The sequence below is a fragment of the Taudactylus pleione genome, unplaced genomic scaffold, assembly GCF_031769625.1.
Source record: "Taudactylus pleione unplaced genomic scaffold, aTauple2 ptg000473l, whole genome shotgun sequence".
NCBI lineage: Eukaryota > Metazoa > Chordata > Amphibia > Anura > Myobatrachidae > Taudactylus > Taudactylus pleione.
Genome location: NW_028284875.1, coordinates 10,007,782 through 10,026,875, shown reverse-complemented (window position 1 = coordinate 10,026,875; position 19,094 = coordinate 10,007,782). Strand labels below are relative to the sequence as shown.

The 19,094-nt window shown below is 43.9% G+C and overlaps 1 protein-coding gene across 1 annotated transcript in view; it reads right to left on the bottom strand.

Annotated features, from left to right (window-relative positions):
- Positions 1–15,112: 15,112 nt before the first annotated feature.
- Positions 15,113–19,094, bottom strand: part of LOC148503967 (N-acetylglucosamine transporter UNC93A-like) — a 125,040-nt gene continuing 121,058 nt past the window's right edge. The window contains exons 7-8 of the mRNA XM_088448994.1: positions 18,236–18,367; positions 15,113–15,438 (exon numbers count right to left, since the gene is read on the bottom strand). Coding sequence (XP_088305120.1) covers positions 15,113–15,438; positions 18,236–18,367 — 458 coding nt within the window. The remainder of the gene's footprint in view (positions 15,439–18,235; positions 18,368–19,094) is intronic.

The window sequence follows — 19,094 nt, the reverse complement described above, 5'->3', positions numbered from 1 at the left end:
ACAGTTCTCTAGAGTTGCCTGCATTAGTTTCCATGCTAGTCTCAGTCTGAGAGTTAGTTCTCTCCCAGTACTCCTGTCTTTTATGTTTCTATGTCTGTGTGTCTTGTAATGTGCTGATAGTTTTACTGCAGCTTCTGAGGTGTCAGATTACCTGCTATTACTAGTTAGCTCCCAGCTGGATATCTAGCAATCCCCAGTATATGCCTGTGTCCACATCTCTCTGTGTTTTTCTGTGCAAATCAGCACCTGCATGTGTAACAATTCCCAGTATATGCCTGTGTCCAACATGTCTCTGTGCAAATCAGCACCTGGATTTCTAGCAATTCCCAGTACATTTTTCAGTATTCAATAGCATGCCTGTGATTACTATCTCTAACAGTGTTCCAGTATTCAGGGTAAGTCTAGCTAAACCTTGGTCCGGCCGCAACTAAGAGACCTAATTACAATCACTTCCCGAGTCATCTGAACCACCCAGCTCACCGTCCTCCACAGAGGAACACTTGCACCGGATCGTGACAGTTTGAACAGCCCAAATATACAAGCTGCCAGGTTCCAGGGTGAAGTGAGTTTTCAAGATCTACTCCTTTGTGTGACATTCCAGCAAATCATGGATCTACATTTACAATAATTTTTTTCTCATTAAATTCCATTTATTCTGTTATTGCCACTTCATCTCCAACCTCATTTCAAGTTCCATCCATAAATTTTTCTGGGTCTCTTATTCATGAGCCAAGTTCCCAAGAAATTTCAACTCCGACTGCAGAATTCCTTTCTAACTGTACAACCCAACTTTCCAGTAGTCACCTGGCCTCTGAATCCTCCAATTTCTGTACTTCGAGGCAATTTACTTTTTTCTACCAGCTTCTAGTGCAACTTCAAGGTCTCCTCCCAAGATTTTTCCAAATATTTCCCAAGCTGTCTAGTACAGTCCCTGCATCTATTGAGCTGCCCAAACCTCCTTTCATGTGAGATAAAGTAGCTTCCCACGCCCAAAGCTTACTGCTGCAGAACAACAACAGCGATGCCAGGAATTTTTTCTTTGTATTGTGGAAAGGTGGATCACTATATTAAGGACTGTCTCCTTTGTCAACCCAGTAAGGATAATTACAGCAAGACTTCCTATGACAACACTCTGCCTTCTGCAGCTTCTCTATCTTTTGTTCTGGGCAAGGAGGCGATGTTGTCTTCAAAGGATAAGGATCAAGTTTACGATTGGGGTCCTGATCTTGTAACTGCCTAAAGTTATTGTATCTTCCTCTGCCTGTTCTGGTCCCATTCCGGTTTCTGCCTGTTTCGGTCCCATTCCGGATTCTGCCTGTTCCTGTCCTGTTCCGGATTCTGCCTGTTCCAGTCCTGTTCCGGATTCTGCCTGTTGCGCTCCCAGCCCGGATTCTGCCTGTTCCAGTCCCGCCCTGGATTCTGCCTGTTCCGGTCCCGTTCCGGATTCTGCCTGTTCCAGTCCCGTTCTGGATTCTGCCTGTTCCGGTCCTGTTCTGGATTCTACCTGTTCCGGTCCCATTCCGGATTCTGCCTGTTCAGGTCCCTGCCTGGATTCTGCCTGTTTTGGTCCCAGCCCGGATTCTGACTGTTTCAGTCCCAGCCCGGATTCAGCCTGTTTCAGTCCTAGCCTGGATTCTGCCTGTTTCAGTCCCAGCCTGGATTCTGCCTGTTTCGGTCCCAGCTCGGATTCTGCCTGTTCCGGTCCCAGCCCAGATTCTGCCTGTTCCGGTCCCAGCCTGGATTCTGCCTATTCTGGTCCCAGCCCAGATTCTGCCCTTTCCGGATCTAGCCCAGATTCTGTTTTTCCCAGTACGGGACTCCAGTCAGTAGCCCCAGGAGAGGTCTCGACTTCCTTACCCCAAGTGGAGGTCTCAAGTTTAATTCCCCAGAAGGCAATTTCATGTCTCGCACAACAGGAGGGGGTCTCAAGTTTCATTCCTCTGGAGGGGATTTCAAGTTTTGCACCCCACGAAGGAGTCTCGTCTCGCACCCCATGGAGGGGGTCTCCAGTCTCACATCCCAGGAGGAGGCCTCAGTTTTTGTACCGCAAGAGGGGGTTTACAGTTCTGTTCCACAGGAGCAGATTTCAAGTTCCAGGCTCCTGGTGGAGGTTTCATGTCTGAGAAAGAACATCAATCAAGTTTGGTTGAATAATCCAATCATTGTGTTAAAGAATCTCTAAGTGTGAGGTCCTGGTTTTGTTGTGGACCCAGGGTGGTAATAGGAGCAGACACTGAAGCAGGTTTAAAAGTAAATGTGGAGTTTTTAATGAGTGGCTTAACAGACATGAATGTGGTAAAACAGAAAATCCGGGTATAGCACTAAAGTGCACTTGGGAGCTGTAGTGAGGCAAATAGGAGAAAGTCCAGTTAGTGACAGGCAATGGAAAATGTCCAGGTAGTGACTGGGTAATGGAGAATACAGACTGAGGAAGAAATATCCAGCAGAGTGTCAGTGGAGGCAAGGTGCAGGGTGAACAGCAGGACTCAGGTACTCAGGCAAGAGGAAGGTAATGGAGGATGCAGGGTAGTCCAGTGGGGTTGGAGCAGACAAGCAGGCAGGCAGGTAGCGTTTCACAGGTAACAGGTGGTGAGCACAGGGAACTCTCTCTCAGCTATGCTGAGAAACATGTTGCACTGGCAATGAAGTGAGGCTCTGAACCTCCCTAGATACCAAGTGCTGTGCCATGACTGGTCAGAGAGAGCATGTGACAAACCAGGATTGGGCGAGCAAATCACATGGCCAGAGGCAAGATGGCGGCGCCCATTCCAAATGGAACAGAAGCACTGCCAGGCCTCACTAGCCCAATGTGACAGCATGCCCGCGCAGAGCCATGCACAGCCAATGCCCCTCACCACACACCAGCACCACTGCCAGATTCCCCCTGCCACAGTGACCTCACAGGTAATACCAGTCGACCACCATGCCGAGAAACCCTCGTCGTAACAGTACCCCCCCTTATGGGTGGCCTCAGGACATTCACCAGGTCTTCCAGTATGAGCGGAGTGGAATTTCCTGATGAGTGCAGGAGCATGGATGTCTCGGTCATTGGTCCAACAGTGCTCCTCCGGGCCGTAGCCCCTCCAATCTAGGAGATACTGTAGTCATCCCCTGCGGATATGAGAATCCAGGACCTGGGAAACCTCATACTCCAAGCCTCTCTCAGCCTGGATGCGGGGGGGAACAGGAAGGACCTTGCAAAATTTGTTCAAGATTAGGGGTTTCAGGAGGGAGATGTGGAATGAGTTAGGAATTTTTAGGTAAGCGGGCAACTGAAGGCAATACGCCACAGGGTTGATGATTTCTGTGATGGAGAAGGGTCCGATGAAGCGGGGAGCAAATTTCATTGAAGGTACTCTAAGGCGGAGGTTCTTGGTGGACAACCAGACTTGTTCTCCAACTTGCATACAAGGTACCTTCCTATGTCTCCTATCTGCCTGAAGTTTGTAGCGAGAGGACGCCTTCTCCAAATCAATACGTACTTGCGACCAATTAGATGCAAATCTCCGTACAGCATCCGCCACGGCTGGCACATCAAAGACAGGCAGGCTTCGGAATTCAGGAATCCGAGGATGAAGACCGTAGAAGATCAGAAATGGGGTTAATTCCGCCCATGGTAGCAACTCAGACCAATTGTCGGGATGATGACATGAAGATCCTTAGGAAGGTCTCAAGGTCTTGATTGACCCTCTCTGTGGATCCATTGCTTTGAGGGTGATAGGCCGTGGAAAAGTTCAACTTTACTTGTAGAACAGAACATAGGGCTCTCCAGAATTTTGCCACAAATTGCATACCACTATCAGAAATTATGTCGGTAGGAAGTCCATGGAGGTGGAATATGTGCTGGACGAACAGATGAGTCAAGTCAGGAGCAGTAGGCAGTTTCTTTAGAGGTACATAATGGACCATCTTCGAAAATCGGTCTACCACAACCCAGATGGTAGTGTAACCCTGAGAGTTCGGTAAATCCGTTACAAAGTCCATCGAGAGATGCATCCATGGATTTGATGGAATAGGCAGGGGCAACAATTTGCCAGCTGGGGCTTGATGTGAAGACTTATGCTGAGCACATGTGGTACATTAGGAAATAAACTCCAGCACATCAGCCTTCATGGATGGCCACCAGTAACTTCTTTTTAAAAGTACCAGAGTCTTTCGAGTACCTGAGTGACCTGCAAAGCAAGAGGAATGAGCCCAGGTGAGGAGCTGCTTTCTTAACTCTGGGGCCACAAAGGTCTTCCCAGTAGGGGGTTGTACTTGTATGGTAGCAAACACTCTTAACTCCAGCACAGGGGCACTATGTAGGGTCTCTGAATTGTTGTTACAGAGGAGAGATCTAGACAGAGCATCCGCTTTTTGATTAAGAGCTCCACATCGGAAGGTCAGGGTGAACTGGAAACGAGCAAAGAAGATGGCCCATCAGGCCAGACGAGGACTCACACACTGGATATTTTTAAGAAAGAGGAGGTTCCGATGGTCAGTGAAGACAGTGAAGGGAAATTTGGCCCCTTCCAGTAAGTATCTCCACTCCTTCAGCACCAACTTCACTGCCAAGAGTTCTTGTTCACCTATGGCATAGTTCCTTTCGGCAGGAGAGAATTTTTGGGAGAAAAACCCACAGGGATAAACTCGGTTGTCTTAATAATGCTGAAATAAAACTGCTCCAACTGCTTCTGATGAGGCATCCACCTCTAATAAGAAAGGTCTATTCAGGTCCGGTTGTCTTACGACAGGAGGTGTGATAAAGGCTTGTTTCAGAAGCTGGAAGGCTGTCTCTGCTTTGGGTGACCATAGGGCAGGATTGGCACCTTTACGGGTCAGGGCCATAATGGGAGCCATCCTTTGATAAAACGTCTATAATAGTTGGCGAATCCGAGTAGTCTCTGGATGGCTTTCAAGGTTTGAGGTCGGGACCAATCCAGGATCGCCTGTACTTTCTTGGGATCCATTTCTAGGCTGGAGCCAGAGATGACATAATCGAGAAATGGCACAATGGGTACACTAAAGACACATTTCTCCAGCTTACAGTAGAGGTGGTTTTCCCTCAGACGAGACAGCACCTCCTTCACATGTTTATGATGTTCCTCTGGAGAAGACGAGAAAATCAATATATTGTCCAGATAGACAACAACAGACACGTGCAATAAGTCCCAGAAAATATAATTGACAAAGCCATGAAAGACAGCAGGGGCATTGGACAAGCCAAAAGGCATCACAAGGTATTCAAAATGTCCATCTCTAGTATTAAAAGCAGTCTTCCACTCATCACCTGAGCGAATATGAATGAGATTGTAGGCCCCTCTAAGATCTAATATGATGGACACCTTGACTCTGTCAAATAACTCTGTGATTAGTGGAAGCGGATATCGATTCCTGACCGTTATATCATTCAAGCCTCGGTAGTCTATACTTGGTCTTAAGCCACCGTCCTTTTTGGCAACGAAGAAGAACCCAGCTCCGGCAGGAGAGGTGGAGGGGCGAAAAAATCCTTTCTCCAAATTCTTCTGAATGTATTCGACATAGCTTTGGTCTCCGGTAAGGACAGAGGATATGTGTGACCATGAGGCGGTATCTTGTCTGGCAATAGATCAATTGGACAATCCCACTCTCTATGAGGAGGTAAGACATTTGCTTGTTGTTCAGAGAAGACATCAGTAAACATTTGATACATTTGATACTCCTTAGGAATTGGTGGAGATATTACTGAAGCTGTTTTCCTTACAGGTCGTATCTTGGGAAGACAGGATTTCTGACAGTCAGCTCCCCATGAAAGAATTTGCATAGAACACTAGTCTATCCTAGGATTGTGTAGGCGTAACCAGGGTAGTCCTAAAATGACGTCTTGAGACGGCTCAGGTATCACTAAGAACTTTAAAGACTCAGAATGCAGTGCTCCGATATGGACTAGTACTGGTTGAGTGTCTTTGGTGACGACTCCATTAGCCAGAGGCCAACCATCTAAGGCAGTCAAGGAAATCGCATGATGGACGTCTGAACAACAAATCTGTAGTTTTTCCACTAAGCTGGAGGTTATAAAATTTCCGGCTGCTCCAGAATCTATTAGAGCAGTAACAAAGATGGGTTTAGGCTTGATATCTATAGCTAAAGTTATGATGAAATCTTTATTATTTGAGGACGGACTCATTACTCCTAACTTGATGTCCCCAGTGTCAGTTAGGAATGGGCGTTTCCCGACTTGTGGGAACAGGAGGCCACCAGGTGATCCAAATCTCCACAGTATAGGCAGAGGTTTTTTAATATCCTTCTCTGATGTTCCTCTTTGGAGAGATGGGTATTGTTCACCTGCATAGGCTCTTCGTCCATTGGAGGAGGGGCTGGATGGGTAGGCAAGGTAAGGGTAGATGACCTTTGCTTGTCAGACCGATGCTTTTCAGCCTGACATTCTCTAAAGTGTAGGTCAATCTTGTTACAGAGCTAAATCATGTCATTTAGGTTAGAAGGGTGCTCACGGGTGACCAGATCATCTTTTAGTTGATCCGAAAGTCCATGCCAAAAGGCTGAGGTGAGGGCTTCCTCGTTACACTTGAGCTCTGATGCCAAAATTTTATACTGTATGGCATATTGGCTGACGGGATGGATTCCTTGTCTCAGAGTCATGATACCGGATGATGCTGATACAGTGCATACAGGTTCATCAAAAATCCTCCTGAATGATGACACAAAGCCTACATAGTTATCCAGCAGAGGATCTAAACACTCCCAGAATGGGGAAGCCCAATCCAATGCCAAGCTGGACAACAGGGAGACGATGTAAGCCACTTTGGTTCTTGCAGTGGGAAAACTATCAGGCTGTAGGGTGAAATGTATATCGCCCTGAATCAGGAATCCGTGACAGAGCTTAGGGTTGCCATCAAACTTGCTTGGCATAGGGAGATGTAAGTGGGGAGATGCCCTGCTTCCTGTATTCCCGGACATAGAAGTGGGTGTAGTTGCTGGTACCCAAGAGGTGGATAAGGAGGTTTGCAGATTATCCTGTCGTTTAGACATTTCGTGCAGAAACTGAGCCATTAGGTGCTGCATGGTTTCCAGGTTTTCCAGATGGCCAGCAATGCACCAAAATAAATCTACTCCAGACTCCTGTTCTGTGGCCAGATCCATGGGGCCAGTGCAAACTGTGAGGTACTGGTTTTGTTGTGGACCCGGCGTGGTAATAGGAGAATACACTGAATCAGGTTTAAAAGTAAATGTGGAGTTTTTAATGAGTGGCTTAACAGACATGAATGTGGTAAAACAGAAAGTCCGGGTATAGCACTAAAGTGCACTTGGGAGCTTTAGTGAGGCAAATAGGAAAAAGTCCAGTTAGTGACAGGCAATGGAAAATGTCCAGGTAGTGACTGGTTAATGGAGAATGCAGACTGAGGAAGAAATATCCAGCAGAGTGTCAGTGGAGACAAGGTGCAGGGTGAACAGCAAGACTCAGGTACTCAGGCAAGGGCAAGGTAATGGTGGATGCAGGGTAGTCCAGCAGGGTTGGAGCAGACAAGCAGGCAGGCAGGTAGCGTTTCACAGGTAACAGGTGGTGAGCAGTGCCGTATCTGGACGGCAGTGTGCCATGTGCAGCACTGCCACCCCTCTCGCTCCCCCCCGCCTCCCTCCTTCCCATGAGAGCTTACCTTGCAGTCCAGGTGATGGAGGGTGGGCGGGATCTTCCACCATTGTTCTTCTGCACTGCTCACCACTGCCGGAAATCTCTTCCTTCAGACCTCCGGCACCAGGAAGTGTGTGTGGCTGGTGACCCTGGAGGCTTCTGGCCTGTGCAGAGGCACCGGCCGCACCGCCCTCCCTACGGCCCTGGTGGTGAGCACAGGGAAGAGAAACATGTTGCACTGGCAATGAAGTGAGGCTCTGAACCTTCCTAAATACCAAGTGCTGTGCCATGACTGGTCAGAGAGAGCATGTGACAAACCAGGATTGGGTGAGCAAATCACATGGCCGGAGGCAAGATGGCGGCGCCCATGCCAAACGGAACGGAAGCACTGCCAGGCCTCACCAGCCCAATGTGACAGCATGCCCGCGCAGAGCCATGCACAGCCAATGCCCCTCGCCACCACCAGACGCCCCCCGCTACAGTGACCTCACAGGTAATACCCATCGACCACCATGCCAAGAAACCCTGGTCGTGACACTAAGTGGTTTCTTCTCAGTTCCTGAAAAGAATACTGTAACTCAGGACCCATCGGATGCTTTAGAGTCCATGACCTTCGATGAAGACATGTCCCAGTACACCGTATTGCTTAAGTATTACTCCCACCAATCTCGTCATGTTTCTTTTTATGCACTTTAGAGGTAAAGCCTTGGAGTTGGCTAACCCACTCATTGAGTCCAAGGATCCAATTCTACAAGACGTAATAGCCTTCAGTACAGCTCTGCTTAAAGAATTTGCTCCTATGTGTCCGTCTTCAGATACCTTTTCTGATGATTGATTTCAGCACCTTCAGACATTAAACTCAGATACACCATTTTACTCCCTTTACAAGATTATACAGTACAGTATCAATCAATCCGGAAGAAGAAGACTCAAAGAACTATATCCCAGGTGGAGTCTTCAACTATTATACTTCAGGAGAAGTCTTCAGGTGTTTTACCCCAACAGAGGCTTTCCAGTGTTATGTCTGAGAAGGTAGCTGCAAGTGACTTGTCCCTTCCAGTCTGTTTGACTACTACATCTGAGTTACCTACATTGCAGAAAGGAAAAGGTTCCAAGGAATTTTCATGTTCACAACCAGATCTTTCACCTTCTTCTATAGATTAGACCAGTTCTTCAGCTACAATTCTTAACACTAAGTAAAGTCTTCTGGGAACAGAGAAATGCTTGAAGGGATTAAACTTTTGATCGCGAGATTCTTGGAGTCTATGGAAAATGATGAAGCCAAGTTGTTAATTGAGAGTTATGGAGGCAAAGTTTCTGGAGAGATTTGCAGTAAAATCGATTATCTTATTATGGGCCGGTACCAAGACAGTAGAACAAAGCAAGTGAAAGCAAGGAGTTTTGGGGTCAAGGTTATTAATGAGGATGGCTTGTTTGAATTGATTGACATTATGTTCACCAAGGAATTATTTTATGAGCAAATCACCTCAGGAAGCAATATTCCAGCACCTTCTAGAGTTCTTAAGGTTTCGGGTTCTTGAAGATATCTGACAGACTCAGTCAAGATTTAGGAAGTTTTTCAAGTTTGTTCTGGTGTTTCAAGTTTTTTGGAAGCTTTTCTTGTATTTCTGGAAGGAAATGTTTGTGCAATTTTTTTGGTGTCCACCCTAAAGGGGGGGGTACTGTCAGGATGCAGCCTGGAATCGGCTGTTACTCACCTCTGCACTGGCGTCCTTGGGCTTAGGTGTCCAGATGCTGGGAGTGGAGATGAGAGGGTGACTGAGTATTCACCCTGAGGTCTGCTATTGCTTCCATGCGTCCTGGTTTCTGTGGTGCCGGGCATAGGCGCAGCCACGTTGGTTCATATCACCTGACTAGTCTCTCCCAATGGTAGCCCTGGGGTCACTCAGCTGTTCCTCTGATCCAATGATCAGCTACCCATGGGTATTTAAGTCTGACTCCAGGAACAGGAAACTGCTGTTCAACTTCGCTGTTCCAATGACTTGTGATACTCACCAGTGTTGCTCTGTGTTTCTTTCCTTAAGACTGTTGCTTCAGCCTACTCAGAGTTCTCTAGAGTTGCCTGCATTAGCTTCCATGCTATTCTCAGTCTGAGAGTTAGTTATCTCCCAGTACTCCTGTCTTTTATGTTTCTATGTCTGTGTGTCTTGTAATGTGCTGCTAGTTCTACTGCAGATTCTCGGTGTTACTGAGGTGTCAGATTACCTGCTATTCCTAGTTAGATCTCAGCTGGATATCTAGCAATCCCCAGTATATGCCTGTGCCCATATCTCTCTGTGTTTGTCTGTGCAAATCAGCACCTGTATGTGTAACAATTCCCAGTATATGCCTGTGTCCACATATCTCTGTGCAAATCAGCACCTGGATTTCTAGCAATTCCCAGTACATTCTACAGTATTCACTAGCATGCCTGCGATTAGGATCTCTAACAGTGTTCCAGTATTCAGTTCACCTCCAGTGTTCTAGCATTTACTTAATTTAATATAGTTTCCATTCTTCTGCCATTCCCAAGTACACTTGGTGTGACGAAAACCATATCCCAATTGGAGGGGTCACTGGAGAAAACCACCAAGTGAGCTAGACTCCGCACCTCTAGGCAGATCTAGCCAAACCTGCGTTTGGCCGCAACTAGGAGACCTAGTTACAGTCACTTCCCTAGTCATCTGAACCCCCCAGCTCACCGTCTTCCACAGTGGAACATTTGCACCAGATCGTAACAGAGGTTGCAAAGTGTGGGTGATATGAGGTAAGAAGGTGCACAGTGTGGGTGACATGTGGGAAGAGGGTGCACAGTGTGGGTGAGATGAGGGAAGAGGGTGCAAAGTGTAAGTGACATGTGGGGAGAGGGTGCACAGTGTGGGAGAGATGAGGGTAGAGGGTGCACAGTGTGGGTGACATGTGGGAAGAGGGTGCACAGTGTGAGTGACATGTGGGAAGAGGGTGCAAAGTGTGGATGACATGTGGGAAGATGGTGCACAGTGTGGGTGACATGTGGGAAGAGGGTGCTGTGGGGAGAGGGTGCACAGTGTGGGAGAGATGAGGGAAGAGAATGCACAGTGTGGGTGATATGTATAATATATATATATATATATATATATATATATGCACTCAATTTCTTTGGGAAAAAAGTAACAAAGATCCAGCATTCACGTTTAGTAAATTTATTGTGAAGGTCACATATGAAAAATACCGCATCCAATAGTCGGCAGCAGCAGGAGCAGCCCGCCCGCCAACTGTTTCAACCAAATCCTAATTGGTTTTCCTCAGGGGCTAATTAGGATTTGGTTGAAATGCTCGTCGGGCACAATAAATCTACTAAACGTGAGTGCTGGATCTTTGTTGCCTTTTTTTCCCCAAAAAAGTGAGGGCATATATTTATTTTGTATGAACCAGGCACCGCATCTTTAAAAAACTTTTTTCAGGAGTGCTGCCTTATCTCAAAGTGTTATATATATGTTAAGTTGATAATTTTGTATGGCCAGCAAATGATTTTATAAATATCCAAATGGCCCTTGGCAGAAAATAGGTTCCCCACCCCTGCCATAGAGGGTTAATAATGCTCTAACATCACAGTGCTCATCAAACATGTGACAAAACCCAATTACATCTTCACAATGCCCATAAAATTATATTCTAGCCATATGGTACTCTGCTTTGAATTTCCTCTTCAAATACATAACAGTTTTAAAGGATCCTAGAATCTGTAACATCCCCAACAATGTTACTTTTATACCATCCTCTATTGAGGGGTTAGATAAGTGTGTTGGCTATGCATAATGACCATTACATTAATGTGTATTGATACAAAGCTGTAATTCAGTGCAAAATACAATGGGGCAGGCCGTAATTGCTCACTTATTACATGCATAGAACTAAATGTGTATACTCTCCCATATGTAGAGTTGTACTCATTTCTGCAGCTGTACTGCCTCTATTATTATTATTATTATTATTATTATTATTATCCTTTATTTATATGGTGCCACAAATGTTCCGCAGTGCCTTACATAATACATAAAACTAATAAGTGAACAAAAAAAACAAAAAACAAACAAATAACTTACAGTACAGTGAAGGACATTATATACATTGCTGCAATAGTGATTAAAACACTCACAATAAGCAGCAGGGAGTTGGCAGAGACGTGTAAGGTGCCCTTATGAGGAGTAAGGAGTAGAAGAAAGTGTAAGGAGAAGCACATGAGGGAAGAGGTCCCTGCTCGTGAGAGCTTACATTCTAAAGGGGAGAGGCAGACAGACAGGCATGACACAGAAGGGGAAGATAGGGAGGAGAGAGTATTATGTGGGTTAGGATGAGAGCTGGAAGGCCTTGATGAAGTAGTGGGTCTTGAGAGCCCTTTTGAAGATATGCAGTGAGGGGGAGAGTCTGATAGGGAGAGGGAGAGAGTTCCAAAGGTAGGGAGCAGCACGGGCAAAATCTTGGAGGCGGGAGTGGGAGGAAGTAATCAGTTGGCAAGAGAGGCAGCATGCATTTGTTGAGCGAAGTGGATGGGCGGGAGTGTGAAGGGAGATAAGGTCATAAATATATGTGGGGGAGGATTTAGTGAGGGCTTTGTAGGTGAGTGTAAGAACCTTGAATTGGCATCTGACGGAGAAGGGGAGCCAGTGTAGGGCTTGAAGGAGAGGGGAAGCAGATCTGGAGAGGAAGATGAGCCGAGCAGCAGCATTGAGGACCGATTGTAGTGGAGAGAGGTGGGAGACTGGGAGCCAGCTAGGAGAAGGTTACAGTAGTCCAATCTGGAGATGATCAGTGAGTGGATGAGGGTTTTAGTGGCATCCTGGGTGAGGAAGGAGGATAGGGTGATCTACAGTGTCAAATGCAGAAGAGAGGTCAAGGAGAATGAGGAGAAAGTAGTGGCCCTTGGATTTGGCAGCAAGGAGGTCAAGGAGAACAATGTTACAATGTTGGTAAATATGTATGCAGATTAACAAGTTTGTTATTGAGTGGTTTAAAAGTGGGGATCAAATGTGTGCAGAATTTGAATAATAATGTAGATGGTAAGCAGATAAAGAAAGTGAGGCTAGGCAAGAGAGCTAAGATGAAAGAAAGTATTTCCAAATGGAAAGAGGAAAACTGACATGGGCACAAGTATGCATTGAGATGTATATAAATCTCAGAAGGCCAGCATTGTTAGTAGCAGTAGAACTGTTGATTTCTTGACGTGACTGCGCAGGGAGTCCAGGTGTAACAGTCCTGAATATGTAGACAGCAGTGGTTTGTAGATTGTTGGAACTTATCCTCCTTCTGTTTATCTTTGGTTTAATGCAGGTCTAACGCTACAGTTTTGCACTTAAAAAAGCCTGCACTTTAAAAACTGCACTCTCCAGCCAAGGCTTCCAGCTGATATAATGATACTTATACAGAGATGTAGGCAAGTGTGGCCACTAATTAGTGAAAAAACCCCATTGGCCATCCAAGGGAAAGCTAGTAATAAATGGCTTAAGTAAAAAGTCAGCACATCTAGCAGTAGATATAAATCATGCCTTCACTTCAGTCAATAGACTGGAGATAATCCTTACAACAAAATAACTACTATTACAAAGAAGGCATTAGAACAATAGCATATGGCTTCAGCAAATAATTACCTATTAGAATAATTAATAAGCCAGGCACAGAAGGTAGGATACTCTGCAGTCAGATTCAGCAGATAATTAACTATTAGAATAATTATCTATATCCATACACTTGTTCATAGCAGTCACCATTATCAATGTGCACTAGTGCAAGCACTATACTACTGTAGATGTAAAAGATCTGTCTGAAAACAGGTGTAATTACATGTATGCACAACTCTGCATAGTCCACAATTATCTCACTGAACTACATGAGAAGGTTCAGTTTCAGCCCATTTACCACCCTCCCCCCCATCGAAAGTGAATATGTGTTTAGTTTGCATACAACTCTGCCATAGTTGTGTATGTTTTGTTACTGCATATGCACAGAGTGAAAACACGCAAAAGGCTTTTCAACTCTGTATCAGCCAGGGCAGAAGTGGTATTAGCACCAATTAAATAATATTACCAGCAACACAGATGAAAATAAACCAGTCTTATATATAAAATTCATTGGTCTGTTTGTTTGTCTGTCCGGTTATGCATTTGGACACCTCTGCACCAATTGGGATGAAACCAATGTGAGGTGGTCCAGTTAGATCCTGGCCATGTTTTAGGGGGGTTAGGGGCCCAGTTGAACCTCCCGTTGGTGTATGCTGGGCAGAATTTTGACCCGGGGAACCCGTGCTGAGCCTTCCACTGGATGGGTTTGGATGAAAAATTCACAGAGTGGTAACATTGGATCCCAGAAGACTTACTAGGGGGTTGAGGTTCCGATCGGACCCCCCGTTGGTGTATGCTGGGCAGAACTTTGACCCAGGGAGACTGTTCTGGGCCTTCTATTGGATTGATTTGGATGAAAACTTCAAAGAGGGGTGACAATTGGTCTGGGATGCTGAACTTAATGACTTGAAGATTTAAACCCGAACAACACTGGGTACTTCAGCTACTGTATTTATAATTGCAAACTGTAAAGCTCCTGAGTTGATTAATATGTTTATATGAGTCATAGAAATAGTATGAAAATATATATAAATATAAAATGAATCAGAGCCTGCAAAAGTTAATTTTAAGAAGGATAGATGTGCAACTGGTAGTACGCAGCATTGAGGTGTGGTTCAGTTTTTCTGAAAAAAGAACACGCCTGAACTTAGGGGTTCCAAGTCGAATCAAGTCCTGGCTCTGATCACTGTTGGGTTTCTGAGTATAACAGAGTCCCGGCTCGGTTCCGCTGTAAATTCTGAATTCGGAATTAAAAAATTAATCTTGGTTTTGGATTGCATCTAAAGAGGTCAATATTACATGATTTCAGCAGTTTTTATCAAATTTAAACCAATCCAAAACCAAATCCAAATCAAAACACTTGAGGGTGGTTTTACCAAAACCAAAACTCTCACATCCGAGGATGGTTTTGCCAAAACCAAAACACGGGGGTCCACGCACATCTCTACTTTGGAGTAGCTGATCAAAATGGGTACACTAACAACAAAACAGTAGTGCTAAAGACCTAATTCAGAGTTGCACATCAAGTAAGCAATATTGTGCACAATGTTAATAATAAAAATGTTGCCACAGTGTTACATTGTACCTCTGTCACACAGTATGTGATCCCCTTTGTTCTCCTAAAACCCGTAAAATAAACACCAGCTACTGTAAAATTAAATAAAAACGTTGACAACATAAAACAAAGCAGAAAAATAATTAAGAGCAATATTTTAAAAATGATAGCACTGTTCTGAAAAACAAGAGTACAGTTTTTAAAGCAAAATGGCAGATGGGTATCATAGACAGCACATAGGCAAAGTTTTCATTTATTTATCTTAATGTGCTGTACAATAGTGCACTTCATGAGATAATTACAATGAGAAGCATTACAGATTACCATAGTCATATTAATATGCAAACCACATTAATGCATCACCACTGATTCATGCATGTCCTGGGTGGGATATTTAGCGTTTTCGTCTTCTTGTGCATCTTCTGGATTTATTCTTTCTGTCTTAGTTACTGTATTTGTGGTTTTAACATTTGTAGGGGATTTTCTGTATTCTATAAATTCAACTACCAAATAAAGAATAGTCCCAAGCAACATGATGGAAAGAACAATGTAGATTTTTACATAGATACACAAGAGATTGCTGTATGCAAATGCTATGACAAATCCAAGAGACTGCCAGAGATGGTAACTGGAAAAGGCGGCTTCTTTACGATCATCAAATAAAACTCCATACAATGCTACAAAAAGAAACAAATGAATTATCTGATATAGTTGCATTATATACTACTAATACCAAACAAACTGCATTATTTCTTACACAAATAGTGACAATATTTTCAAGCGTATAATGAAACTTTTTTGCTGTCTGTTTTCTGAAGTTTATATGGTGTGACAGCTTTCCACCAACTTGCATGTACTTACAAATACTGGGCCTGATTCAGGGATGGAAGCTAAATTAACCCAATGCCAATGTTTGCGTAGTTTAGCGATTATTTGGTACTGCTCATGCACACATTTTCTGGAAACCCCTACAGCGTATGCGTTACCCTGGCTGCAAGCACAGTCAGACTGTTGTGTATGGAGTTGCTGGTATAAGATACAGCTGGGCAAAGAGATGGGCGTTCCCTAAGGGTATAATTTAGCACCTGTGTGTGTTATAGGAGTGCCATGGGCGTCTCAGACGGAGACACTGTTACTGCCGTAGGCATGTGCATGTGTCGATGCTGGATGTGATGGTGGACGGTCTAGATTAGAACCTCCAGCGATGTTACTGGATACAGGGGTGCAGAAAATGGGTTTCTCAGGCCTTGCACATTCTGCTGCACAATATTTGTTTTCATTAAAGGAAATGGACACTTTCAAAGAAGTGGTTATTGTGGCTGATGAGTTGGATGCATTTTGCACCATAAAATGCAGATACTGAATGCACTCCAAAGATAAATGCTCAATTTCTGCAGCTTGCAGAGCTGGACACTTCTGATGATGTAACTCTGCAAAGGTGGCATATGCACCTGTTTTACACCAGGTGAAAACAGCAGTGTATACTTCAGGATGACACTAGTATAAAATAGAGTACAGTATATGAATGGTGGTACCTTATGTCGAAAAAGAACAATGGGCCTGATTCAGAACAGATCAGATGTGCAAACGCGTACACAGATTGGGCGATTTTTTCGTATTGCGCTTGAGTATGCACAGCACTGCGCGATCGAACTGCGATTACGTACGCACTGTGGAATCCATCACAGAATGAGTGACAGGTGTGTGCTTTTGCTATGGTCACAATACCTAAACTCCATGTATTAGGGATGTGCTGGTCTATAATTTTTTTTCATTTATTTATTTTTACCGGTCCTGCAGACATTTCTCAAAAATATAGTGCCTGATTTAATACGGATTGCAATTGCAACAGAGGGGCGGGACGTGAACATTTGGGGGTGGTGACGAGGGAGTGGTTGGAGAAACGCAGGCGTGCCTGTCCTTTTAAAAGTCGTTGCATGGGCGTGCATAAATTAGCTACTGCAATTGCCTACGCAGCCTGACTACTCACTGCGTGCGATGAGACTTGCAATTTCTGTGACGGGCCAGACCTGTTGCAATTGTGCGTGATGGGCTGATGTTCTCCGATGTTACTGATGTATATGCAGTACTGCAAGGTATTATGGATGTGAGGAGGCAGTAATGGGCGTCTCTATGCTGGCTGAGCAGTGGCAGACATTAGTATATTTTCACAGATTCATTGTGTGCGATTACGCAGCCATGAACGCAGTTGCGATCCGTGCTGAATAAGGCCCAATGTCAGCAATAATCCTGGCACCACGATGTCGAACCCTATAAAATGCTTAATAAAACATTTTAACACTGTCGGCAGTATGATCGCAAACATGCTATTAATGCAGCTTGTTTATGCGTATACTTCCGTCACCGTTAAAATATTTGAAATAACATTTTAATGGGGTCAACATTATGGTGCCAGGATTATTGTGCCAACAACAATAGTGTTGATAATGTTCTTGATGACCTTATGACTGCTTACCGGTTGGGCAGCGTTACATAAATACTAAAATCACATTTTCCAAGAAAAGGACAATTAGCTACACAAGTCCAATTAAATACAATTACAGATTATACAGTGTAGAAGCCTCAAGTATATTTGCTAATAAACTTGGCACTGTACTTGTAACTTTCTTCTTTCAATATTGGTCTGGTTGCCTATTGAATTAAATACAATCATCTATAAATCTACCCCGCTCATTATGTCATGCATGTTGTCACATCATTAAAGTACAGTAGTCAGTTAATTAACACTCTCATGTGCTTGGCACTATTCACTGTGCTAACTTGCTTAAAAGCTGAAATTGCCAATTGGAAACATCCTTAGTGGCAAGGCAGACAATATTCACATGTACAAACTAGGTACATAAAAGTAGTGCATTTCCCAGAGTAATATGAACGCATTGGAGAACTGCACAAATAGCCATGCAGTGATAAGTCTTAACCTTTCAGCAAACTGAATCGGGGACAAAACAAAAAACAACCAGAGTGGTTTAAATGATCAAATTTTTCAGTTTACTTCATCTTTTGCCAGTGATACCGATAATGTACAAAAATGTTACCTTAAATAGAGCCTTTCACCAATAGAATAGTGAGCAGGATGCTCCATATTGCCATTGGGCCCTGTGATGTCACCAACAAGTGATACAACCGCTAATAGTAATACAGTAAATTGAGATATTTTGCTTACTGCCCATATATATGTCTATATTTACTGTAAATGTATTAGCAGTTATATAATCTTCTTGTATATACTGTATTTGTGCTATTCTGGTAAGCACCCTGTTGTTAAGTGGTGACAAGGTATTTTGCCTGAGGGCATCACTGAATACTCCACCAGCATTGTTCATAATGTTAGATACTAGTTAAATGTGTCTTATCCATCTGATGAATATGTACTTTTGTTAACAATGTTAATTCTAAGCATGTGCTATGTACATATACAAAAAATTACTTTTTAAATTATTGTGGGTGTCTTACTATTCAGAAGAGTCTGGCGTATAGCATCAGACATATTCCACAAAGCAGGAATTATAAAGTATAGTGCAAGTTGTTTAGGGTTTGGGTTCCAAAGCAATAAGACACATACACTGGAAGCACTTGCTGCTGCGGCTGTCACAAAGATACAAAAAACAGTTATAAAAGCACATTTGATATTTTTTTTTGCTTTTATTACTAAAATAATTTTTTTTTTAATTGATATACGATACTAAGTATTCAGTAACATCTGACTAAAGGGTCTATTTCTGACATTGCAATAACCCAGAGAAAGTGCTGTTTTGTCCAGAGAAGAGCCCAGGGCAATTTATCAATCAATAAATTTATTAATCAAACATTTTTCCTTGCTTGTTTGACATTGGGTAACATAGTTGGCATAGACCTATATGGTAACTTTGAGGGAACTGATTCAATTTATTAAGCTTTGGTCCTCACTACAATCTGAAGATGTTACCTTACCTTTAACACGGGATCCAGTGAGGCTGGAAAGGCTTTGCTGGATCCTTCATGGGGTAAGAGCATTATGCGCATGGTACTTCATCCTTTTTGCCTGCAGTGTTAGGCTGCTGGCGATAAGGAAACCATCTGCACTGAGTAGGAGGGTTTTCACTGGGACTTACAGAGGAACAAATAGCAGCATTGCCTCATCATACATCACTGTGGTATGCAGCGATACATAATGATGGCTACCAATAACTAGACCCCTAAGCACTGAAGCACTGTAGATGCAGGTAAATGTAAGTATGACAGGTCCTTGTATGACCATATTTATCTCAGCCTATTAAATCAACATCATGTACATCCAGATGCACTTCTGTACTTCTTCAGATCATGGATTACA